Source organism: Porcisia hertigi, chromosome 10 (assembly GCF_017918235.1).
Source record: "Porcisia hertigi strain C119 chromosome 10, whole genome shotgun sequence".
Lineage (NCBI taxonomy): Eukaryota > Euglenozoa > Kinetoplastea > Trypanosomatida > Trypanosomatidae > Porcisia > Porcisia hertigi.
In genome coordinates this window covers 228331-253954 of record NC_090569.1, presented here as the reverse complement: position 1 = coordinate 253954, position 25624 = coordinate 228331, and the positions used below count along the sequence as shown (strand labels likewise).

Below are 25624 nucleotides of genomic sequence, written 5' to 3'. Positions count from 1 at the left end.
CCCATACTCGTGCTCGCCCCATCTAACCGTCACCCATTGCAGGCTAGAGATGAAGCTATATAGAGAAAAAAGGGTGGGGCGTAGGAGCGACTCGATCATGTCCATCTATCCAATGTATCTCCGCCGGTGCTGTAGGTTAGAAAAAAAAAGTAGTCTTACTTGCCAGTGAGGGGGGAGGAGGGGTGGTTGGGGGGTTAAAGAGGAGTGCGCAGCCCATCGCCACACCTTTGATGTAACTCACGATACCGCCGCCCATCCCTGTCTGGGCTGCTCAATCTTTCGTACGATGTTCTCTTGCTCTTCAAGCATCTCCCCTTTCTGCACCCCCTTCGCTTTCGCCCCGCTCCCCCATCATGCAAGGGTCCTGCCGACCCCCTTTCCATGATTACCTGCGCGTACATCACACACACACACACACAAAAAAAAAAAATCGAAAGCAATACACCGCGCCCATACACCGACGAACACGTGTGGGCGTGTGCGTGTAACGCCTGCTGAGTAAAGGTGTTCCGTCCTCCGCTTTCACAAAGTTGCGGTGGCACAGAGCTCTCTACAACACGAAGGGTCAGCTATTCTGGACGCAAGAAAAAAGGGGGAAGACTTGCAGAGAGTGTACACACACAAAAATACACGGGTGTGCATTTGTGTGTGTGTGTATATATATATATATATGTATAAATATATTCATATTAATGTGCATTTCGATTTCATATATGTAGAAAACTGTTTCTGTAGGTGTCTTACCCCACCCCCGCCCATTCTGTTTTTCTTTTTTATTCTCTGTGTGGGGTCTGTGGGTCTGTGCGCACGTGACCCTTCCTCCTCCCCTCCCTCCCTCACTATTTGCGGCCAGCGTTCTGTGACAGGGAGGGGGAATCATACGTTTTTTTTTTTTTAACGATCAGCCCCCCCCCCCTACACACACACATACTCTGCCTCGGTGTGTGTGTGTGTGTGTGTGTGCGTGTGCATACTGTTTAATAGAAGAGAGTGGTGAGAAAATATATATATATATCTGTGTAAACCGGTATTTGCCCTCCCCTTCGTTGTCTGCGCCCACCCCACCTTATTCCTTTTTTTTTTCTATCGTGCGACTCCCAGTACTCGTAGATCAGTTTGTCAAGATGTTCTTTGATGTGGTGGACTTGACGATGACGTACATCCAGTACATCGCACTGCTCATCAACCTGTCCTCCGAGTCGCTTCCATCCTTCTTCATGGGCCCCTTGGACATTATTCAGTATGCACTCCTCGACGTGTATAGCGGGATGAAGCAAGAGGAGCGGTACGACAATCCTCTCCGCGTGGAGCTGCCCTCATGGTTCCCACTAGACATTCGACTGCAGTTTGTCTGTGCCGCCGTCATTGCCCCGCTAGCGCTATCAACCATCGGTCTGCTATTCGTATACGGTAAGCCCGTCTACCTTTGGTTCCTGTGCGTACTGACCACCCTCTTCATGTTTCTCTTTGGGTTCATCGTGTTGGCAAACGTGGATTTCTTCACCGCACCCGGGTCGTCACTGCCGCCGAAGACAACCCTCGGTATCCTCAGCGGCGTGGGCCTGCCGTGCTTTGCGCTGCTGCTGGTTGTGGGTCTTCTCTGCATGGGACGTGCGCGTCTGCGGAGGCTGCGTAACGACGCGGTAGAGCTTGGTCGACTCATCGACGAGGAACAGCAACGACGGCAGCGCCAACGCATCACGCAGCAGCTGGTGGACCGCCAAGGGATCAACCTTGTTGCGGTGGCGGCAGAACGGGTGCACGCCAAGAATCGGGAATTCAATATTGCACACCTCGATATCGAAGATGTGCTGTTGCAGGGGGGATTCGTGGTGCTCCTGTTGATTGGCAGCCTTGTGCTACTAGGCGCGATATCGATACCAGCAATCCACGACATGCAGCAGAGCGTCGTGTTCAGAGCATTCGGAGGCATCACTCTGGTCATATGCGCTTTGGCGACGCTGTGGTGGGCCATGAGCCTCTTCACCAAGGGGCGGCGATTCTTGTATACGTGCCGCGCTGCCCTGGACGCGAACGCGCTTGACATCATCGTGATGGTGGCCTCCTTCCTGTACATTAATGTCGTCACCAACTTCATTTACATTGTCCAGTGTGTGCCAGTGACCTGCGCGGCCGGGTCCCGACTTTCACACGCCGCGTCCCTCTATCCAAAGTCGCACGACACGGAGAAGGCTTTCGCCACCGACAGGTCGTCTGCAAGCCCGGCGACCTGGTGCCTGTCGTGCAACTTCGATCAATACGCGCAGAGGTGCCCCGCAGCCTTCCAGCAGAGCCTGTGCGCGACATCGCACCAGCAGCCTCGGCTTGCGTACGACCCCCGTGTGCCGTGCGAAGGCGTGGATGGTTTTTTTTTAGCGGGTGGCGTGCTGATCCTCATTTTTTATGTCCTCTTCCTGCCTTACTTGCATTTCTACGTTGCACAGTACGGTGTGCGGATGCTGCGGGACGCTTACCCTCTAGAGCAACGCTACTACAAAGTCTTCACACCCGAGGAGCTGCACCTCCAGAAAGTCCTGGTCTCGGGCAACAGCGCTGCCTTTGCCTACCGCGCCTACAAGCCCCAGTTTCGCTTCTACCGGCTTACCTTCCTGCTGCAAAAGATTATACTTGCTGTCGTTGGCTGCGTGATGCAACGAGGGCAGGATCACAATACTGCTTGGGTGGGCATGCTCTTCTTCGTGGTGGTCCCGCTCATTGCTCTGTGCTGTGCCGTGTACCTGCGGCCCTTCTCGCAGCCCACCGAAGCCATCTACTTTCCTGCACTGCAAGCAATGGTGAGTGTACTTGGCGTTGTGGCGCTTGTCTCCTGGAGCTTGGGACGCGATGCCGTGCCCTTTGCGGTGTGGGTTACTCTGCTAGTTGCCCTGATTGGCGTGCCTGTTATATCGCTGGTGGTTGGCACCGTGCTGTCGCTGCGTAAGGAACGTCGCTGGGCCGACCTCCTAGAAAAGCAACTGGTGCAGGAGGTGACGGATGCGTGCGAGCAGAAAACGCAAAGCCGTAGGCCCTCACCGCTGTCCAAGCCGTGTGATGTCAAGGCTGCTGACATGGCGGAGGGAGCAGCAAGCAGCGCCGAGGTCGGTATCAGCGCCAAAGATGGACTACCGCCACTTTATTCCCAGACAAGAAGCCCGGGGAGTCTGGAGGGGCACAGAGATGATGGTGAGACTCGGCGATGGGGCCCCGACGACCCTTCGCGAAGCCCGCTCCCTCCATCCTCAGCAACGACAGCAGGCATCGTGTCTGTCTCACCTGCAGAGGTCGCCGTACCCCCGCAGAGCGGTGACCCTACGAGCGCATCACTCGACCCTACACCCAAATGTAATTCATTGAGCCCCGCTGCCCTGACGGCGGGCCACCCCAACCCAGCGATTGGAAAATCACCCCCACCCCTGGTGCCACCTGAGCCCTCCAGGGATCTGCAGCGGTTTTCTGCGTGTGGCGCCCCGGGCATCGCAAGTAGTTGGAGCAGAATGCAGACTTCTGACAGAACAACGCCCGCGCTCTTCTCCACCCCGGCGATTAATCACGATACCACGTCGCCTCCACACGCCTCCCTAAGATCAACACGAAGCGTCGACACACGTCAAGAACTGCCGGCGCTCTTCAATGCGCGGACGTTGTTGGACTCTCTCAAGGCGCTGTGCGCGATCGCCGTCGAGTCGATGGCAGCACCGTTCCTACTCTTCCGCGGCTGCGACCAGCAGCAGCAGCAGCAGCAGCAGCTTCACCATCACAGCGTTGGTGGCCATTCTGGTGTCATATCTACTGCACCAGGAGTCGATACCCCCACCGAGTGTCAAGTGCACCAGCGGTGTCGCTCGACGATCACTGTGGCTGCCTCCTCCATCCAGTGTTTAGCACCGCTCCTCCAGCCCTCTGGGGTGACCATAGCAGCCAACCCTGCGTCGGGAAAGGCTTGCGATTCGGGAAGCGGTGCAACCTTGGACACGTCAGCAGGTCGCGTATCAAAAGAACGGTCACGGCAGAACTCGAAGGGTTCGTCTCGGTTACATCAACACAGGGGCTCACACGGCACCAACGCAGTGCGAACAGACGCGGGCAGATATCCTGCAGATAGATCACATAACCGGCACCCCGTCTCCACCCCTTCAGGAAATAGTCTGCCTCGGCAGAGAGGGAGGGGGGGTACCTCATCCCTCCGGGGCTATACCCTCGAGGTGCAGGTAAATCCACTCTCCTATGGCCCGTCGCTGCAAACCCTCGGCAATCGGACCGGCACACAACCACCACCACCATCGCCTTTGATGAGGGCTAATACTGGCGCGCTCTCACCGAACAGCCTGCCCCCTCCTCTCCTCCCTGCCACCAACGAAATCCCCGTGCCCATAACACCGAGACATCCCCATCAGGTTCAGCTGTCGCCACGGCACCATCGTCATCCATCCAGGAGTTCCACTTCCAACGGCGAGGGCGATGGAGACAACTCGCACGAGGCGCCGCCGAAGCAGCGGCATCCGCAGCCCGAGACGTTCCAGGAGCGTAGCGAAGGTCTGTCACCGCCTCGTTGTGAGGGGATATCTACGACAGACACCACCGCTGGAGAATACGCGCTGGAGGCCACCGAAGCATTCGTTCCATCTCTCTACTTTGCGCGACGCGTGCGTGCGACGTGGTGGTTCACAAACGCGCTGCTTCACCTATACAGCGCAAGTTGGCGCAAGTCTAGCTCACTGGCCGTTCCCCGATCGGATGTACCGCTGCCAGGGCAGCGGACGCTGGTCGGTGAAGCGAGAGCGGTCACACAACCGCTACAGCAGCAAGTCCTCATCCCATCCTGCTCACCCCCCGTCGACTCGGCGGCAACCGACGGTGTGGGTACGCTCAGGAGCGCGCCCTCCCCCATTGAGAGGATCAGAACCCATTCGCCCGACTACAAGGCTGCGCCGAACGCCCTGCAACGAATCCCGACTGATCCCTCACGGGGGGGCGGCCTCTCGCGGAGTCCTTTGCGTGGTGGGGCCCGCGTGGAGTGTGACTGCAATGAGCCCACTAGCCGTCGGGGTGCGGTGCTCAGCTTTGCAAAGGTTTGCCTTCGCCGGCAGGCCTGTCCCCACGATGCTGTGAAGAGCGGGCTTCCGCGACTGTGTACGGCGCAAGAGCTCCAGCAGAGGCGACAGGAGGTCACCCGAAAGGCGTTCTGGGCAAATCCGACCGATGCGATGTTTGGCGTCGTGGATGTGCCAGGAAGCATGACGCCGTGGGTTTTGTTCTGCAGTGTTCGACTGACGTCCACCTCTTCGGCCAGCGCCGCGCGGAGCGCAGACCAGCGACTGCAGCCGCCGTCGTCGCCACGGACTATGTTGTCGCTGCAGCGGCAGTACTACGTGCAGCTCATGGAACAGCAACACAGTGCAGAGACGCCGACGAACGCTACGGACGAGGTGAGAGAGCGCCGCTACGGTTCCCACACGTTCCCTCCGCCAGCGTCCCAGTTGGACAGATGCCCTCTGTTCAGCTCTGGAGTTGACCCTTCGCTGCCAAACAACCCTGTGCGTGAGGCCGCCCATGAGCGCCAGGCTGTGGCCATGCGCTGCCAACAAAAGTGTTGCAAGGAAATGGGGTTCGTGCCGCTGGACACAGATATGCACAAAGCACACGTACCCGACAAGCGTTGCGGATACAGCGGCGTCAGCGGGAATCTCTGTGTTGAAGGTGAGCAGAGGGCTGGACTAGAGGGCCGGCTGCACTGGCTGGAGCAGTGGGGGCCACTGCTGATGGAGCTGCTACACGAATCTGCACAGGACGACAACATAGCCCCGGCGATCAACTGGGGAAGAACGTGTTACAATGCCGGAGGCAGTAGCAGAAGCCGTAGCACTGGCTCCACCAGTAGTAGTGACACCACCGGTACCAACGGCAGCTACAGCGCCCCCGCCACAAAAAGGTCTGCACGCGCGACATCGAGCTCAGGGGGCACGGAACAGGGGCAGCAGCGACGGCCACAGGGTGCGAGCAGGGTCTGGTGGACGTGCCTGCTGCCGAGCAACTGGCTCTTGGCTTCAAAAGAAATGGTGCGTCGTCTCACAAACGGCAATGACAAGGTCAGGCATCAGCGGACGCCTTCGCGATCGCCGGCCATGAGTGACGTGGTTTCGCGGGAAGAGGGAGGTCGCCGCCACACGCCACCATCACCCCGTCCGCTGTCTGTGGCCGGTCAACAGCCCTCGATGCTGCTCTCGCTCATTGCAGGCAACATTCCCCCTCATACGACAATGCCGGCCTCCCCCTTGGAGGCGGCTCCACAGAACCACGCGACGACAGCGCCGCTGGCGGACATCCCCTACTGCACAACGTCTAGCCATGACAACTTTTTTTTCCCCTCGCACCCGTCCCTCTCTAGAGAGAGCTCCGTTGGCTCGGCCGACGGCGCGACGGAGCGGCACCAACTGGGTCAAAGGACTGCGCACACGCCCCAGAACTACTTGTTGAGCAATGCGGCAACGGCGCCAACGACGATGACTAGAGAGCCCCACCCCACCACATGCTCTCCGCTCTCCCAGGCAGCCGGACCTTTGCCCAGACCCGAATCCGAGTGCGGCTCCACCCCGGAGTCACAAGTGCACTCCTCGACCCCGGCAGATCCGCTCATCCAGCAGTACCGCTGCCTTTACCTGCTGCGAGGGCGCCTGAAGGAGTCGTACTGGGAACACCGCAAACAGCTCACCACGGTGCAGTCCTACATCGACTATGAGATCAACGGAGCAGTACGGCGTGTGCTCACCTTCCTCCTCATGGTGATTGGTGTTGTCGCCACGATTGCACTAACCCTTTCCTTCTGCGGCATGTTGCATGTTGTCGACTGGACGTTCATTAGCGGAGTGCGTCGAGCCGATGCCAATCTTCGATATGAGCTGGCTGGGTACGACAGTTGGGACAGCTTTACGCGAAACTGTTGCTGCACGGCCGCGACGCAGACCAACGCGCACTACCCGTACTACGCCTTGGACGTGGAGAGCTGGATGTGCGTCAATGGTGTGACGAAAGAGCGGCTGCGACGCGATGGGTACGACAATGCCATCAAGGACGGGTACGCCGTGCGTGAGCTCTGCGCAATGGAGTTTAAAAACAGCTGTACGTTGGTGGTGTCGCGGGGAAAAGTCACGTTGGAGGGCTGCAACGCCAGCGCCGTCTCAGAAGATGCCATTGTACGGTGGTGAAAAGAGTGGGGTGCCGTTTACTTTTTTTTTCCTTCCCTAATGTTGAAATGAATGCGCGCGGGTGTGTGTGGGTGGACTGGTGGTGGGGTGCGTGAGTGAGTGAGTGGGAGGGAGGGGAGGGAGGGAGGGGGAGGGAGGGGAGGGAGGGGGGGGGTGTTCACCGTTTAAAAAGGGGGAAAATGCTTCCCGTGTGCGTGTGAGCCCCAGTGTCATGGCACGATGAAAAAGATTATTTTGAAAATAAAAAAAAAGCAGCAATGCCCCCACCCACCCCTCTGCAAGACACGAAGCACTGCACCTCACCTGTGTGCCACAGAAAGCGCGAAATGTAGGAGAAAACCCACGCGTGAACGGACTGATGCATGCCGCCATGGAACGGAGCTCATCTCCGCTGCTGGCGAGGTGGTGGGCCCGGACGTGTCCAAGACCGAACAACAACAAAAGAAAACATGCAGTGGGGGTGTCCGCTGTCATTGCCCCTCCCTCCTCCACCACCTCCGCCAAAAAAAAATGTTTTGAACCCTCTCGGTGTCTTTTCTTCCATCGACTGTCTTCTCCCCTCCCCCCTTTTTTTGGTTTTTGTCCAATGGACACCGAGCTTTACACACACACACACCACACACCCTGATTGGTTCTTAGCACAGCCAACATACGCAAACATCTCCCCCTACCACACCAACACCACCTCGCTTCCCTTTCACACACTCTCTTCATTGCGTTTTTTTTTTTGGGGTGCCTCCTCCCGTATACATTCTCTCCTTCATCTTGTAGTCAAAACCCCTACGTGAGGAACAAGGCTCGTCTCCACCACACACCATACCCCGACAAACATTCAGAAAGACTGAGCCTCTCTCTCTCTCTCTTTCTCTTTCTTTCTCTTTGTTTTCCTCTGTTCGTGGGGCTCCTAGACGACACTATTCGCACGCTATCGCAGGTGGTGAACTAAGTTATTCAAACCACCACCACCATCACCACCACCACCACCCGATCATCTGATCGAGTGCACATCTTGCGCAATCCGCAGCACCATCAGGAACCACCGACAAGCCTACAGGGAGGAGGGGGGGCTGGAGAGGGCAGAAAAAAAAAAGGGAAAAGAAAAAAAAAGAGGGAAAAATGGGGTTCGCTTCCATTTGTGACAGCGTGCTGAGTTTTTTGCGAAAGTTCTTTTCTCTTATTCTCGCTCTTGCAATGGCCTTCTTCACGGTGCTTTACATCGCCGGTGCTGGATCGGTCATCACACACGCGAAGAGCTTCAGCAAGTCTGGCTTTGCGCACTTCTTGGGCATCATTTTCGGAATCGCCTCGGTGATTGGATACCTCATTCTACACTTTGTCCCTCGAAAGGCGTACCGCCTGCTTTATGCAGTCAGTTTCACGTTACTCACCACAGTGTTTCTGGTGGCCCACTCGATGGGGCTGGCGGCACCGGTGGTGGCCGACTGCAACGCCGCCCACCGACTGGATATCATAGGCAACTACACCGGTATCGGCAGCATCGGTAAAATCCTGGATGAAGATGAGGGAAACGTGACCATTGGCCGCCTTGGTGAGCCGGTGGCGCAGTGCAGGGGCAACGCGCTGCTATTCGCAGCCGCCTTCATCAACATGTTTATCTATGTGATCGCACTGTTCGACGTGCAGACGGTTCTGCTAGCCCGTGTGAAGTCGAAGACATACGGCGAGCGCTTTGTGGAGATGGGCATAAGCAACTAGAGGCCCGCCCGCCCGTCCATCCGCCCGCCCCTCCCCTCCCGCCCCTCCCCTCCACAGTGGCAAGAGACGAAAGTGGGGCGGCTACGGTACACTCTATCATAAACACTGAAGCACACACACGCACACAAATAAAGAAGCGGGGAGGAGTGGAACAACAAATAAAAAAAAGAAGAACTCTCGAAGCAAGTGAGATACCAAAAGAAACGTGCTCAGGCCCGGAATGAGGAGGCCCCTCTCCTCCTAGAGCAACTCGAGATCGATGAAAGCGTGTGGGGGCGGGTAAGTGGGGGTGGGGGTCTTGGACAAGTTCGTGTCGAGAAAAAGGAAGTGGGGCATCGGCTAGATGATGAGATGCGCGCTGACCGGCAATTGTTTTTTTTGTGTGCGTGTGTGTCTGGGAAGGGGAGGAAGAGGAGGGGGGAAAAATATATGCGTATGATACTGGCATTATTGTCTAGAAACAGAAAAAGTATCTAAAAAAAGTGTGAGAGAGTGGAGAGGGATCCCCCCATTGGGGCGGGCCAGGTGATGGGCACGCGCATATCCTCCGAGTATGAACGCGGCGTTCATATCTGCCCACCCTCTCCTCCCGTTTCCTCCTCCCCCCCTCCCCCCTTCCTGTCACGTTACCGCATATAACGAGCCTGCGCAGCAGACATACGTCCGTAGATGGTCACTAAACATCGTTCTCTTTTCTCAATCATTTTTTTTGCTTTTTTTTTCTGTATTGGCGGGGGGGGTCTCTCTCTCCTTCCCGTAGTATCCCTTCAAATATATATATATATATATATATGGATATTTTGGTGTGCATGAATGTGTAGCTGTGAATGTGTCTGTCTGTGTGTGTGTGTGTGTGTGTTTGGTGACGTGATCTGTCGCTCCCCACCCCCCACCCACCCACACCAATCATCTCCTCTTCCTGACTCCCCTCCTCGGTCGTTGTTTGGTGAAGCTGCTGCGCCTGCTCCTCTTCTTCGCCGATCTGAGCCATGTACCCCCACCGTCCTTTAGCACAGTAGCAGGAGGGAAGGGGGGAGGGGGGAATAGGCAGAAGAGTGATGCAGTTGTGGGTGTCTCCGCGCATCTGGAAAAGCGTGTCTGTTAAAACAATTAAAGAGTGGGTGTGTGGGGGGTGGGGGGTGGGGGGGGGAGTTGCGGCCGTCTTGGGTGTCATTGGAAAGCAGATATATATGCTCGCGGAAAAACATGTTGGCACAGAGGGCGAAGCGAGAGAGGAGGATGGGGAGGGGGGAGCGGAGGGGTCTATGAAAGAGTGAAGTCCCCCTTGTAATGATTCTCTGGAGACAACCTAGAGAATGGAGAGGTGGTGAGAGACGAAGAGAGTGCATACACGTGCATATATATATAGATATACACGTATATGGATATGCTAGTCAACCGCTGGTCTTCTTCAAGGGGGCGCCACCTGCGTCTCGGTGCTGGTTCGTCAACGATCATCTCGCGTGTGTGTACTCAAAGTATGTCTCATCCCCCCCCCCACCCCACAGTAACAGATACATATACCTGTGCGTGTGTGTGTGTGTGTGTGTGTCCGCTCACGGACCCTCTCTCCCCACTACTATCACCCTGGTGTGCTCTCTGTGTGTCTGCTGGCCTCTTACGTTTCCTGATCTGACACGGTCTTTCCTTGTCTCTCTCTCTCTCTTCCCCCCCCCCCCAACCACACACACACCAACACACACACGCACACACTAACGGCGGATGCAACCCTCACAGCATATATATATTTACTCCTTTACCGCGTCTCTCACCTTTTTCTCGACACTATTCACCTCCCACCCCCCCCACACACACACACACAGACAGACAGACACACGCACACACACAGACGCACACGGAGACTGTGTCTTCCACAATTGCCCCTCTCTTCTGTATTTGAACTTCTGTTCCGTTTGCTTGCCTCCCCTTCTTCACACGGTTTGCAGGGTGTGCGTGTGTTTCCTTGGTGGTCCCTCCGTTTTTTTTTTCTTCTTCCTCTTTATATATATACACACACACGCAATTTTTTTCCCCCCGCTCCCCCCCCCCCATCCCCCTTCACCCCAATCCATTCTTCTTCATAGTCGTAACACTGCGAAGGGGAGAAGAATCGGTGCAAGCCACCAAGTCGGGTTTACACGAACCATCCCTCTTCATCTACTGGTCGAGGACGTGGGAGACTAGCGAGTCGTCGTGACAAGGAATTGATCGGGGCTCACAAGATGGAGGAGACCAACCTCAGCTTCAAGATTGTCCTCACCGGCGACAGCGGCGTCGGTAAGTCGAACCTCATGACGCGGTACACGACAAACGAATACAGCCATGAAACCCCGTCGACCATCGGCGTAGAGTTTATGACGAAGAGCGTCAAGGTCGAAAACCGTGATGTGAAGATCCAAATTTGGGATACGGCAGGTCAAGAGCGCTTCCGCGCCATCTCTCGCTCCATCTACCACGGCGCGAAGGGCGCCATGCTCGTGTACGACATCACCAACCAAACCTCCTTCGACTCGATCCCAACGTGGCTCCAGGAGCTGCGCATATTCGTTCCGGCTACGTGCTGCATATTTTTGATTGGCAACAAGTGCGATTTGGAGCATCTGCGTGTCGTAAAGAAGGAGACAGCCGATCGCTTTGCCCGTGAGAACGGCCTGTCCTTTCTAGAGACATCTGCGCTGGAGAAGACAAACGTAGACAAGGCCTTTGAGTGGCTTGCCAAGTCCGTCTACGATGTCGTGGCCGCCCCGCAGACCCGCGAGACCGACCGCTCGGCGCCAAAGCAAGGCAGGAGTGTGAACATGAACCCTGGAGAGAACTCGGAGGCGAAAAAGAAAAGCAGCGGCTGCTGCTAAAATTGGAAATGGATAGCAAAAAAAAAAACGGTTCTGTAACGGATGGATGTGAAGGTGTGCTGTGGGATGTGGCTGGTGTTTTCTCTGCCGCCCGGCTCCGCCGCCCCCCTCCCCCTCCCCCCTCTCTCTCCTCCATTCCCTTCACCATGACCCTTCTAGGTAAAACCTCCTCCAACATATACATCATATATATATGGTGTGTGTGTGTGTGTGTGTGTGTCCGCGTTGGTAATGTCTCCCTGCCCCCCCCCCCCTCGTAATGTTGTCCTTTGGTGCTCTCATGTCGGGCCAACGCGCGCACACAAATGGACGGAGAGCAAGGAAGGAGAAGGGGGAGTACACTAGCCGACTGGCTCCCCCCACCCCTTCACATCAAGAGATAACAAGCGGGAGATTATTATATATATTGTTATTGTTATTCACTTCTTCGGGCCAGCGGTCGGTGTCGCTGACAGAATACAAACGCTGCAGTAGAGAGATGAGGGGGGAGAAAAAGAGAAAGGCGCGAAGGATTGGGGGTGGGGGATGGAGGAGGGAGGGGGCAGGGAGACGAGATAGGGCGAGGATGGTTATGTTGAAGAAGATTTTTCCTCTCTTCTCCAGCTAAACACATGTACACGCACACACACACACACACACAGAGAGAGAGGGAGGTAGAGAGAAAAGGGGGGGAAGAGGAGGAAAGTGTGTGTGTGTGTGTGTGAAAATGGTGATACTGAGACGAGGGCTATCTGCACCCTCGCGCCTCTCAAGGAAAAAAAAAGAGTCTGGGGAGGGCATGCGGTTGCAACGCTGACACTGCCGGAGGTTGTGGGCGGAAGAGCAGAGGTACAACAAAAGAGCAAAAAGGAATTGTACATGTATGTGATGAAGCGCGGTGGTGTGGAGGGGTTTCTACCCACCCAACCACTCACCCCCTTCCGACCGTGTGCGCCCACTATACATACCTGTATATATATACACATTTATATATAGTGAAGTTATCCGTGTTCCCTGTGTTGTGGTGGCTCTGTGATTCATCGCCTCTGATGTCAACACTTTTTTCTCGCTTTGGTTGTTTGATTAAAAACACACACACACACGGAAACATCCCATCACCACCACCACCACCCCCACCCTCTTCGCTTTCAGGGTGTCACACTGTGTGTGTGTGTGTGTGTGTGTGTGTGTACAGCGGCGTCCTGATGATACGAATCGGAGAAACAGCGAGTCTACTCCGTGAAGAATCCAAGCCGGTGGAACGAAACCAGAGCAGGTGAAGGGGCAATGTATGACTCTGTGTACCGGTGTGGGCTTGTACTGGTCCGCCTCGCCCTTCGCTGTCGATATCCCCCTCCCCGCCCCCAAAAAAAAAACAAAAAAACGTGAGTCTTGCACCATGAGGCAGATTTAGACAGGCACCATCAACGCAGGTAATGAGGTGATCCGCATTAGGGGGGGGGTACCTCCAGCACACAGCTCAACAGCACGCACGTATCGGGGCTTGGGTTCAACAGTGTGTGCGTGTGTGTCGGGTACGTGTGCTCCCCTACGCAACTTTGCCGCCGCCGAAGCCTCCCATCCTCTTTGAGGTGGGAATGACGCCGTAACTGAATCCCAATCCTCACCCCCCTTTCCCTCCCTCCCTCCCCCCCTCATCAACATCTCCCCCTGCTGTGCACCTACGGCGGCACTCTCTCTCTCGCGTGCACTGCGACCCCCCCCCTCCCCTCCCATCTCTTCTCACCCGCACAGGGCGGTCTGTCCATCACGACTTACAGGGCCGAAGAAGGAAGAATTAAGCTTTTACGACATCAGCAAACTTTCGGGGATTTGTGGTGATTACTGTGTCAGTGAGTTGTCCCCACTGCCGGGGGGGTCGACCCAACACCACCATCACCACCACCACCACCAACACCAACACACACACTCTCTCTCTTTGTGGTTACTGTTTTTTTTATATATATTTTTTGTCGTCTCCCAGCGAAGAGAGGGAGGGCGGGCAGAAGGGCGGGCCGCCCCGCGTGTACAACCAAATCATTACATTTGTGACGAGAGGAAAAAAGAAAGAATGCAGTCGGTCAAGTGTCTCTCTGGAGGGTCGGCAGGCGTGGCCTCCTCGGCAAGAGCGCCTCTCGAGTCTCGATCCCAGGCCCAACAACCACCGCAGAAATCATCTGCCTCCAGCAACTCGGATCTCGTTCAGTCCGCTTACGTGTTGTTGTACGACGTGAATGCCCGCGCCACGCAGCTCGTGGAGGAGGCAGATGCATATTTGACCGCCGCCTACGGTGGAACACTGACCGCCACCTTGAGAGGAGCGCCGCAACCCTTCAACAGTGTAGTAATGCAACAGGGCAGTACAGCCGCTATGATGGTGGAATCGCTGCTGCAGAGGTGCCTGGCGATGCAAGCGTTTCTGCATCTCGAGAGCCACAACGCTGTCACCTCGCCCAGTGCAACAAAGCAATTGGCAAGTGCACTCTCCGTGCTCGTGGCGTGTCTTCCATCAGACTGGCAAGCCCTCGTGGCCGAGCAACCGGAGAAAACATCTGCTGCCGATGACAAGGGCACCATTGTCGAAGGCACGTCAGCCTCCTCGACGAAGCATGGCGGCACCACCCCTTCTATGGTCGGCCTCGTGACATGGCCTTCCGACCTTGTGCAGCTGGCATTGCTGCTTCGCCGTCGATGGGTACTTCAGCGTGACCTCCACCTCCTCGTCATGGCGCTTCGCGACCTCTGTGCAGTGATTGCGGCTGGCAGCGCAGGAGCTAGCCCCCGAGTTAACCTGAGACTGTCTGCAGCTGAGGAGGTACAACCGCCGGCGGTGACGGTGGCGGTTGCCCTGGCCGTGCTACAGCTGCCACGTACACTTGCAATGCTCGAAGCGCATGAGGAACGAAAACAGACAGCACCACTTCCTGTCGGGGGTACACGAGACCCCACCTCGACCTATCCAGACCCATGCGCCGCTACGGTGTTGCCGGTGTGGCTCTGGCGTGCTGCCTCACGTGCAGCTATGTGGCAACGTAGCGATAGCCGAGAAGCGTCACCAGCGTCCTGCCAGACAGCAGCACCTGTGACAGCGGTGATGGCAGCGTTGTCGTTTGCGCGTCAGATCACACAGCATATAGTCAAGTGGGAGGCACACGTGGCCCGCTACGTGAGCGCCAACCTCGCCGCGACTTCTGCAGAGGCCGCGGTGCCACCCCCGCAGGGGTCGTCTAGCAGGGATGTCCTTCTGGATGTGCAAGCTGAACTAAGCCTCGAGCACGCCGCCTGCGGTGATGTGCAGCTTCTGTGGCTCGCTGCTGCCGCAACTGTGATCACGGCAACTGGAGACGCCAGTCGAAGCGGATCCCTCGCCTCTGCAGAAGTTGGGACGCGGTGCAGCCGCGTGGAGCGAGCACTGCGCACGCTCTGGCCCACCTCGGCAGTGGGGCGGGCGCTCCTGCCTGGAGTTCTCCTCCTGTTGGGCAGCACCTTTGCCCGTCATACTAGTGGCCCGGAGGCGCTCGCATCAGACGCGCGATCGAGGGAGCTGCATTGCTATACGGAGGCCTACTCGCTGGGGCGGCAGGTGCTGGGTAGTGCACACCCAGTGGTCGAAGCAGCTGCCGCACTGCTGCCCGACTCGGCAGTGGCTGCCAGTGGCGAGCGGCTACCCCTGGCGTCGGCACCGGCACCGCGCGCGGCGGTACCGACACCAGCCCTGACGCCGACTTCGTCAACTGCACATCGTCCCCTCATGACGGGCCTCGGCATTCAAGACACTTCATCGCCTCTACACCCGCCGTTGCAGCAGCACACGCCGACCGACACACTAAACCGTTTACCACCCCTTCCACCGCTCCAGGCCTCTTACCCGCCTCGTCCGCCAGTCCTGGCCGCATCCGTTCGCTTACCGGCGCCGCCACCGCAGTCGCTGTGGCTGCAAATCCCGCAGGCCGCAGCGACGACGCCGGCGAGAACGCGCTTTGGCATGAGCAAGTTGCCTCTCTATCGTGGACATACTCCTCCACCATCATTTCCGGCCGCCGCCCCCACTCCAGCCGCCGCTGGCGGTGCTGCACGACCGCCTCGTGGACCTCTGCGACGATCATTAACCACCACCACAACCGCCGCCGCCCCACTGCCGGCTGGTCGCTCGCTGAGGAGTTTCTACCAACTGCAGAATCCAGAGGACGCCTTCCTGCTGCGCAGCGACGTGCAGGACTGCACGATTTTCCCTGGCAAACAGGCCGACACCGATGGAGCCCAGTCGAAGAAGTCCGAGCGCAAAGAGAAGGTGCCGCTCACCAAGGCAGGGCTCCTCCTCTCGGCCGTCACCTCCAAGGCTGCCCCGGCTGCCGGGAGCCCGACCTCGGGGAGCGACGCCGACGGCAACGTACATCGGCGAAAGAAGCGTGATCGGAACCTATTGCCACCACTGGGGCAAACAGCGAGCCCGTTGAACGTCAACAAGGCATCTCCTTCGAAGCAATCAAATAAACAGCGAGTGTCGGGGGATCAGCAGCAGGGAGCCGCTGTGGAAGGCACTGTGCGTGACTCGTTTACCGACGGCGCGCCACTCGATCTCGGCTCCACTATGCAACACGTTCCGACAAACACACAGCTGGAGGAGGAGCAACAATCACACACCAGTGCCAGTCGTAATGCGGACAACACAGGTGTCGTTGGTTCACCGGTGTCGCTTGGGACCGTCTCCACCTCCAGTACAGGCAAGGTCTGTAGCACCGCCATGAGCAGCCATCGCGACAGCGGCGTTGGCAGCAGCAGCAACAGCAACAGCAGCCGTAGCAGCAGCCACCAACTCAAGAGGGGCAGATATGCACCACAGCCGCACACCGCTGATGCGACTGGCGCAGAGAAGAACGCTGAAGAAGACGACGACGAGGACGACGAAGAAGACGACGAGGACGACGAAACGTTGCCAGAGCGCAATGCACGGTACCAACGCGAGATCATCAACTACTACGCTGAGATCAACGACCGGCGTGTAAGGGCTGCACTTGTGATTCAAATGGCGTGGCGCTCGAGTAAGGCGCGAGCGGTTTTACGTGCCCGTCAGCAAATCCTTTACGAGTACGTCTACACGATACAGAAAGCGGCTGCTCTGGCGATTGAGGGACTTCTCGCGTGCGCGCTGGGGCAACGCCGGCGTAAGGCAGCTCTGCGTGCGCGCACCGAAGCCGACAATCGTCGGCGAGAGCAGGAGGCGCTGCAGGTCGCTGCCGCACAGCGCCTGACTCGGGCAGCGCGGCAGTACCTGCAACGGCAGCGCGAGCGGCGACGCCTGCGCCGGGAACTCAACCTCGCCCACGACGCGCGACTGCGACTGTATGTAATCAATGCCGTCAAGGTGCAGCAGTGGTGGCGTCACGTGGTCGTCGAGAAAGCGTACTGGCGCCGCCGCACTATAGAGGTGGAAGAACAGCAGCGCCTCCAGGCAGAGGTGGACCGACAGGCTCACGCGGCGGCCACAATTCAAAAGCACGTGCGCGGCATCCAAACACGCAGACGTGTGCGACAGCTGCGTGAGACCCGCGAGGCCGAAGCGCTTGCACTTCGCCGGAGCCGCGATACCGCCGCGACGGTTCTGGCGATTGTACTCCAGGAGTATGCCAAGCGCCAGTCCCGCCTTCAACGCGAGGCATTGGAGCAGGAGGAGAACAAAGCAGAAGCAGCGCAGCGCATTGCAGTGAGCTGGCATGGTGTTCTCGAGCGTCGTCGTTTTGACATTGCAGTGGACCGCGCTCGACAGCTGCGCACGTCAGCGACGTGCATTCAGCGAGCATGGAGACACTACGCCGCAGGCCGCCAGCGCCGCTATCTCCGCCAGCTGCGCCGTACGGTGAATGAAGATAGGGTGGCGCACGAGGCGCGGACTTATGAGGTCATTCGTCTTCTGCAGTGCTTCAGCCGCAGTGCTCAGGCACAACTGCTAGCACGACGCATCAAGGCACGTCAAGGGCGAACCTTCATGGAAAACCTGTTTTTGATTCAAGCTGCCGGTCGTGGTGCCTTGGCCAGAGCAGAGGCAGGTGCGATGTATGTGGCCGAACAAGCGAGACGGCGCGCCGCGGCCGCCGCCCTTCAAGCCCGCCGCCTGCGCGCCATCTGTTTATCACAAACCCTGCTACGTGCACACGCCTCCTCAGTCCTGGTTCAGCATTGGCGGCGAACAGTGCTGGAAGAGAGACTTGTGGTGCGGACCACTGCAGCGCGCGAGATGCGAGAAGAGGCTGCTGCCACCGTACTCCAGCGCGCGGTGCGTCGACGCCAAATGCGAAAGCGCATCGCCGCGGCGGCGGCGGAGGCCGCCGCCGCTCTGGCGTTTCTGGGTAGGATGGCGCACCGCATTCAGCAAGCGTGGCGCGTGTGTGTGGCACGGCGCGAGCGTCGCTATCGTGCCGCCAAAGCAGCCGAGTGCGCGCACAAGCGGCTTGAGCAGGAAGAGGTGTGGCGATTGATCTGGGAAGATCAGTTCACCGAGCTCGAAACTTTGTGTCTGCTCGAGCGGCAGTACATCGAGGAACATCAACACACGGAGCGAGTCGCCATCTACAATCACCTGTGCGACCCGGACAGTGTCATCAAGGCCAGTGATGGTTACACTTGGGCAGGTGATGCCTTCGATGCAGATGCAAACGTATGGAAGTGGGCCGCTCTGTACAACGAGTGAAACCGAGGGGCCGTCTCTCGGTGTTTACCCCACCCCCTCGTTCACATACGCATGCCACACATCACTGTTCGGCCCCGCACCGCACCTCACTCACAGCTTCCTCCGCTCCCTCCCCTCCCCCCCTCCCCCTCAATATCGCATAATTGGGCAAAACTCTTCGTCTGTGTTTTCCCTTTTTAGGTGTGTGTCATCTCCTCTGGCTGCTCCGGAGAGGCTCTCATGTAGACTACTCCCTTTCTTCGACTGAACGAAAATGTTTTTTTTTGTGTGTGTGTATATCCCTGCCCATGTGTGTGGTGCTCCCCCCACCCCCCCCACCCCGCTGTTGTTAGTGGCCTCTATTCCCCAGGGATGCACACACGCGTGTATAACGTTCCCTCCTTTCCTACTGCCGCCGACGCCATGGGTCACGGTCCCCCCGCGCCCTCCTTTCTCTGCCTAGTCGTCCGCGACTCCCTTCGCGGGAGGTCTTCCTCGAACCCCCTCCCCCTCTTTGTTTGTATGTGTTTTCTTTTACTTTGTTACGTGCATGTACAGCCAAACATACACACGCGTATAGTATGACCTCCCACCCCCCACCCACCCCTCCTCCTCCTCTGCCGCCGCCGTCACAAGCAGGAACGAACGAAGCGGTACCGGCGGAAAGAGGGAGCTACACACGCCAGCTGCATATCTGGCAATCTCCTCCAATAGTCAAAGACAGCATCGAGGACGTTGTTGCTCGCATTTCGCGTGAGGTGGTCTGCCTTCGCCCCCACCCCACCCCCCCCCCCGCATACATGTCTCGTGTGTGTTTTTTGGGGTGGGAGGGGGGAGGGGGATCCCCCCTTGATACGACCCCCAATAAAAACGATACACTTGTCTGCTCATCTCGTTGCCATTCCCCCTCTCCCTTTGAAAAAAAAAATAATTTTTTTATGCACCCCCACACGTGCGGTGCGATCCGCCATCCCTGCTGACATGCACACAGTTGAATCCACATCTACACACATACACCCCTGTGCGTTTTTTCCTTCTCTTCCCCCCCCCCCCCCCCCACGGCTTCCAAAGATGAACACCGCGGACCAAAAATTTTTGGCAGAAGTGGACGCGAGGCCCAATGTTTACAAGTTGCCCAGCGGCATGCGCTTCAAGATCCTGACAAAGGTGACTGACGTGACGTCTAAGCAATCCCCGAATGTGTCCGACCCGTGCTCGGTGCACTACCACGGCTCCCTGCCAAACGGAAAGGTCTTCGACAGCTCGATGGATCGCGGACATCCCGCCACGTTCGCGCCGAACCAGGTGATCAAAGGATGGACCGAGGCCCTCCAGTACATGGTGGAGGGAGAGGAATGGGAGGTCTACCTGCCCCCAGAGCTGGCGTACGGCTCGCGCGGTGCCGGCGGTGTCATTCCTCCAAACGCGCTTCTCGTGTTTAAGATTCGCCTGCTGAAGGTGACGCAAGGCGGTAAACCGGGTGCGGAAGGCCACAAAAAACTCGAGCAGGCCCTCTCCACCACCTATGCGGAGCTCTAAAGTCAAACGGGGTAACGACATTGGAGAAGGCAGGGAAGCGAGCCAGCCGTAATGGATGAGGATAGGGGGAGGGGAGGGGAAAGACTCTGTACTGACATGGCAGAGCGATACGTCAGAGAGACGCAGATGACCATCTTCGCCGTCGGAGTGAGGGGAGAAAACAAAAGTGAGATGGTACGTGTGTGTAGGTGTGTGAGTCCATATGCTGCAACCTCTCCGTTTTTTTCCCGTCTTATTCCCCTCCTCCTCCTCCTCCCCCCCCCCTCCTCCCCCCTTCTTGCCTCTACACGCTGCCAACCACCCATACTGGGTGTTTCTACGTTCGGCAGCGGTGGGATGGGAAGGGAGAGAGAGGGGGTGGGTGGGTGGCTGGGTGCTTCCTTCTTCTCCATCTTTCTCTCTCGTCTCTTTTGTATTTTTATATATATTTCCTGCATATATATATATATATTAGTATTTTTTGTGTGATGCCCCCCCCCCTCTCTCCTTCCGTGTATGTGTGTGTGTGTGTCTGCATCTAGACGCGGTTGCATAAATGCGTGCAATCGCCAGACGCCGAGTACACACCCCTCAAGCGTGCAGATGAATGATTCTCATCCCCTGTACAAAGCCAGTGTGCTACACTCACGCGAAGCACCTCAGAGCCTCCACACTCAGCTGAAGCCGTGCTGCTCTTCTCACTCCGCCTCTGCCTCTGCCTCGCCACCAAATGACTGGTTCGCTTTGTTGTGCATAAGCCCACCTACCCTCCGATTCGCACCACCACCCCCCTTCCCTTCCCTTCCCTTCCTTCGACCCCGCCCCCACCGCTTTGCATCCAAGCACACACACACACACATCCACATCCACACACCCCTTGGCCGCTGTCCGTCTCTGGACAAAGGCAGCCAACCCTCACCACCACCCGTACGCTATATTACGCACACGCACACCTCTATACGCTCGCGTACAAGCCTGTTGTCATCACGGTTTGCCTGGTGCCTCTCCCCTCCCCTCACCCCTTTTTGTTTCCAAAAAATTTTTTTTTTTTGCTTTTCATTTGGGGGAGGAGAGAAAAAAGGGAAGAGGAATGGGGAGGGAGGGGGATGCAAGAGAATGAGCAGTCCACCAAAGGTAATCCCGCCTTTCCCTACGGGCCGTCGGGGCAGCAGCGGCGCTCATCAAACCGAGAACAACACAATGACCTGCTCTAGCCGGCGCCTTGACCACGTGACGGAGCCCTCGAGCGAAGGCAGCAGCAGCCGCGGCCATGGCAAACGTGCCCTGCACATGCCGTACGCCGCAGAAGCAGCGGCGGCGGACGGGGCTGGGGTTTTCCAAGGGGAACAGAAGAACTTTAAAGGCACACCTGGCGCCGTTCTCCACACACCGCCACCACCCAACGGCTGGCGGCAGGCAACAGCTGTGCCATCATCCTCGTCAACCACCACCTCGTTGGATTCCATCTACGACCGTGCTGGCAACAGCGAGAACAACCGCAGCAGCAGCCACAGCAGCCACTTGGCCAGCCACACTTCTTCTCACTACCTCTTTGCCATCCAGCGAGACCTCGAGGCCATTGTGAGCCTCCAGCGACTCCAGCTCCAGGAAAGGAGGGTACCGATGCCGTCCCAAGCTAGCACTACGGAGAACGCACCGAGGGCGTGGACTGGCGGCGGGCAGATGTTTGACTCTCCATCGGCGACAGTCGCGCAACACCACATCCCCACCGCTGACAACGCTGACCCACTGATGCATCTCCATTCTATCGACCATGCAAAAAAGAAATGGCTCGAAGGCGAATATTTGCCCCCTCCAGCCCTTCCCCAGCAGCAGTCACTGAAATCACTGTCCCCGTCCCTTCATGCACCCTTGGCACCGGAACCCGCCGGTGCTCGCGATGCGAACGCGTCGGACACCGCGCCGCAGCTGTCCATCGAACCGTCGCAGCTGGGCCTGCAAGGCGCCGAGGACACCTCTCTCTCGTTAGCACCACAAGACGCCAGTGGAGCGAGCATCCCCGCTATGCATCACCGGCAGCTAGACCCACAGCCGCCGCCACCGCCACCCTCGACCTCCCCCATCCCAGCCTCCCTTGTGGAGTACCAACGCTATCTCATGCAACTAGAGCATCAGCAGCGTCAACACCGGGAAGTGCTTCGACGGCACCGCAAGCAACGAAAGAAAGAGAAGATCGCTTCCGCGCAGCGCGGCGCAGCGTCAACGCCTACGTTGGCATATACGACGACGACGCCACCGCGGCAACGAGTCGGTGTCGGCGGCGTGGTGGCGGTGGACAGACGAGACCGGAGCCCACCGCTTGCGATGATGATGCAGGCCATACGGCAGCGACGCGGTGGCGACGGCGACGGCGAAACATCGACATCCGACACAAGCAAAACCGCGTCCTCTGCGGCTCCGCTGCGTGACCGTCACTGGCAGAAGCGTTCGCATTCATTGACAGTGTCGCCGCCCGCCGCAACAATCGCGCTGTCGCGCCCCTGCAGCGCTGGCAAGCGAGCAAGCATCCAGCACGGCAGCGGTCGCAGTGCTCAAGGTGCCGGTCCGTCTGCAGCCAGAGTGGCAGGAGCACCAGCCGCAGCACTGATGGATGAGCCCCTGCATAGTCAAAACCGCCAGCGCCTCTCACAAGCACAGCGGTGGCAGGATACGGATCTGCAGGGGAGCGCCACCAACAGGCGCTCAAAGCTTCTGAACCAGCAGATGTTGGCGGCCGCGGTGGTGAAGGGTCAGGAGAGCCAGCACCAGCCGCCGCACCCGACACGCTTAGTAGTGGGCTCCCCTAGACGGTCTGCCGCACTCGAGCCTGCATCCACGGACGCCATGCCTCCACACGGGTGCGCGGACGCGACGCGGCCGAGAAGTCTAAAGTCTTCCTCTCCGGTGGAGGCCTTTGCCGACGCACTGCTGCTAGACACGGGTGGGGCACTCGGCACCGTGATTGGTGATACCTCCACCGCAGCACCGGCGTCAGTCGCTCTGTCCACCACAACGGGCGGCGCAGCTGTCATGCTCCCTTGCGAGGTCAGCAACGGCTGGCTGAGTGGAGCGGAGATGACGCCAGCGGCAGCAGCCGAACCCAAAGTTCAGTACCACGTAAGTCGCGAGCAACAGAAGGCCATGCGCAGGGTGGTCAGCCCCATCTCGCCAGCCACCACCACCCCCACCCCTGCATTCTCCACCGAGCTATTGCCTTCACATGAAAAAGGCCCACACGCGGTGAGAGCTGAAGGTGGTGCTGGGATGTGTGTAGAGGGGGGTGGGACGACTCCTGCTGTGACGAGTACCTCCGCGGACATCACTGCCGTTTTACGGCACCCTGGCGCCAGCGTGTCTGCATATTCCCGCCATCAGCACCGCTCCCGCAGCGCGGAACCGATCCTCGCTCACAGCAACGATGGCCTTCACTGGCGTGTGACGCGGCACCGTAGCCGTGGTGCTGTGGCCACCATTCCCCCTGTCGATGCTCACCCCAGCCACCCAGATCCGCATGACGCGCATCGCTACCATCACCACCACCACCGCCGTCGTCACCATCGCTCTATGGAGGGCATAAGCAGCACAATTCCTGAGCATGGTACCGGTACGCCGCGGAGCAGCCGCTACAGGTACAACAGCAGCAGCAACACGACACGACAGAGAAAACAGCGCCGACAACTGTCGAAGCACTCTCCATGCAGAGCCAGCGGCGTGGAGACTGGCGGTGGTGATCGCGGCGGTGGCATCATCAAGCATACGGTGGGTGACGTGAGACTGCGGTCTGGGAGTCGAGGTACGCACAACAGGGCACAGCAACGGGCCCCATCCCCAAAAAGCCACCCAGATAGAGCCATCAATGACACGGGGGCTCGCAGCAGTCCCCAAAAAGGTGGTGGGGCGGTAGCCCGAAGAGCGAATCTGCACCACCCTCCAGCGTCGCGGAGCGCGGCCGCTGTCTGGCGAGACGTGAAACTCATGTGGGCCCCAGCGCCGGCATCACACACACCCTTTGCCGCTGTCTACCGCTATCGACCTCTCCCTTGGCCCCCAACGTCCTCTCGGGCTCAGCAGCAGCAGCAGCAGCCGGCTCATGAAGATGCGCCGTCGTCTGCGATGGTGAAAGCAGCCGACAAGAGTCCGCGAGGCCATCCAACGGGTCGCTCGTCGGATGCAGCAGTGATGGGAACAGTCGCATCACGGGCTCTGGCGAGAACTGAAGGTGCCACGCATTCCGCGCTGTCGCCGTCACCTGCTATCATTCCCCATACTCTGCCGCAGAAAACCTCTGCTGGTGCACCACTACTGTGCATGGCAGACAGCCTCATCGGCGCCGCGTTGCGCGACGTTGTGCCGGTGTGTCGAGCTCGTCAGCGCGAGGTGGCTCGTGAGGTGGCACGCAGACGATACCAACTTATATCGACGGGCGTTGGTGGTACCGCCTCCTCGGCGAGAGTGTACTAGCAGCCTATTTTTTTTTTTAGAGGGGGAGAGGTAGTTACCCCCTGAAACCCTTTTTGCCGTCTAAGCAGCCTAGTGAAACCAGCTCGCACACACGGCAATAGCGGGGAGGAGGGGGGGAGGAGGGGCGGGGGGAGAACGAGTAACAGATATGGAGGAGAGAGAATATGTGTGCGTCTCTTGCTCCGTCCCCGTCCCACCTCCTTTCCTTCGTGATCCACCTTATTTTGTGTTCTCTGCACACGCACACACACACACACCTCCTTCTCCCCCCCCCCAATCTCTACCTCCACTACCACCCCCATCGTTCTTGTACGTCCAACTCCAATGAAGCCCATCCTCTCCACCTCCTCTACCCTTACAGCTGCTGCCCTCCGCTATCCACCCTTGCCATGGCCACAGACGCTTGCACACGCGTATGTGTTTTCATGTGTGTGCACCATCCAGTTTAGATGGACTCTCAGGAGGAACCACCCACACACAGCCGGTTTGTGTGTGCCTGTGTGTGTGTATGTGGCCTCTGCATATTTCTCTTGCACCTCCTGGGCCTTGCCGGGCCTCTCTCGCTCTATTGACACTCGTCAGCAGCCCAGCCCCTGCTTTACCACCCCCACCCCTCAGCGACATCGGACCAGTGTTCTCTCTGCATCTCCCTCCTTCCCCCCCCCTCCTCCCCCGCTCTTGTCCCTCTTCCTCCTCCTCCTCCACTGCCCTTCTCGTATTCGACCCCCTCCCCCGACCTCCATACGCCCCGCAGCTCCCACAGCTCCCACAGCCACCCCACTTCACCCCCACTCCACCCAACCCCCCCACCCCCCCACCCGCAGCCATGTCCCGCACCAAGGAGACTGCCCGCACGAAGCGCGGCATTACGTCGAAGAGGAGCAAGAAGGCACCGAGCGCGGCGTCTGGCGTGAAGAAGGTGCAGCGCCGCTGGCACCCGGGCACGTGCGCGATCCGCGAGATCAAAAAGTTCCAGAAGAGCACCGACCTGCTGATCCAGTGCGCGCCGTTCCAGCGCCTGGTGCGCGAGGTGTCGAGCGCGCAGAAGGAGGGCGTGCGCTTCCAGAGCAGCGCCATCATGGCGATCCAGGAGGCGACGGAGGCATACATTGTGTCGGTGCTGGCGGACACGAACCTCGCCTGCATCCACGCGAAGCGCGTGACGATCCAGCCGAAGGACGTGCAGCTGGCGATGCGCCTGCGCGGCGAGCGTCACTAAGCCCCTTGTC

The 25624-nt window shown here is 58.3% G+C and overlaps 7 protein-coding genes across 7 annotated transcripts; all 7 read left to right on the top strand.

Moving 5' to 3' along the window:
* Nucleotides 1-1124: 1124 nt before the first annotated feature.
* JKF63_07653 (uncharacterized protein) lies at nucleotides 1125-7202 on the top strand (the record flags this gene model as incomplete). Its single annotated transcript, XM_067903585.1, has 1 exon — nucleotides 1125-7202. The coding sequence occupies one exon, from the start codon at nucleotides 1125-1127 to the stop codon at nucleotides 7200-7202; it is 6078 nt and encodes a 2025-aa protein (XP_067759066.1).
* Nucleotides 7203-8318: 1116 nt separating this feature from the next.
* On the top strand, nucleotides 8319-8918 carry JKF63_07652 (uncharacterized protein; the record flags this gene model as incomplete). Its single annotated transcript, XM_067903584.1, has 1 exon — nucleotides 8319-8918. One exon carries the CDS (start codon nucleotides 8319-8321, stop codon nucleotides 8916-8918), a length of 600 nt encoding a protein of 199 aa, XP_067759065.1.
* Nucleotides 8919-11140: 2222 nt separating this feature from the next.
* Nucleotides 11141-11770, top strand: JKF63_07651 (uncharacterized protein; the record flags this gene model as incomplete). The annotated part of the gene is made up of 1 exon (XM_067903583.1): nucleotides 11141-11770. One exon carries the CDS (start codon nucleotides 11141-11143, stop codon nucleotides 11768-11770), a length of 630 nt encoding a protein of 209 aa, XP_067759064.1.
* A 2326-nt stretch (nucleotides 11771-14096) lies between these two features.
* On the top strand, nucleotides 14097-18437 carry JKF63_07650 (uncharacterized protein; the record flags this gene model as incomplete). The annotated part of the gene is made up of 1 exon (XM_067903582.1): nucleotides 14097-18437. The coding sequence occupies one exon, from the start codon at nucleotides 14097-14099 to the stop codon at nucleotides 18435-18437; it is 4341 nt and encodes a 1446-aa protein (XP_067759063.1).
* Nucleotides 18438-19487: 1050 nt separating this feature from the next.
* Nucleotides 19488-19955, top strand: JKF63_07649 (uncharacterized protein; the record flags this gene model as incomplete). The annotated part of the gene is made up of 1 exon (XM_067903581.1): nucleotides 19488-19955. One exon carries the CDS (start codon nucleotides 19488-19490, stop codon nucleotides 19953-19955), a length of 468 nt encoding a protein of 155 aa, XP_067759062.1.
* A 1179-nt stretch (nucleotides 19956-21134) lies between these two features.
* Nucleotides 21135-24395, top strand: JKF63_07648 (uncharacterized protein; the record flags this gene model as incomplete). Its single annotated transcript, XM_067903580.1, has 1 exon — nucleotides 21135-24395. The coding sequence occupies one exon, from the start codon at nucleotides 21135-21137 to the stop codon at nucleotides 24393-24395; it is 3261 nt and encodes a 1086-aa protein (XP_067759061.1).
* An 826-nt stretch (nucleotides 24396-25221) lies between these two features.
* Nucleotides 25222-25614, top strand: JKF63_07647 (uncharacterized protein; the record flags this gene model as incomplete). Its single annotated transcript, XM_067903579.1, has 1 exon — nucleotides 25222-25614. One exon carries the CDS (start codon nucleotides 25222-25224, stop codon nucleotides 25612-25614), a length of 393 nt encoding a protein of 130 aa, XP_067759060.1.
* Nucleotides 25615-25624: the final 10 nt, after the last annotated feature.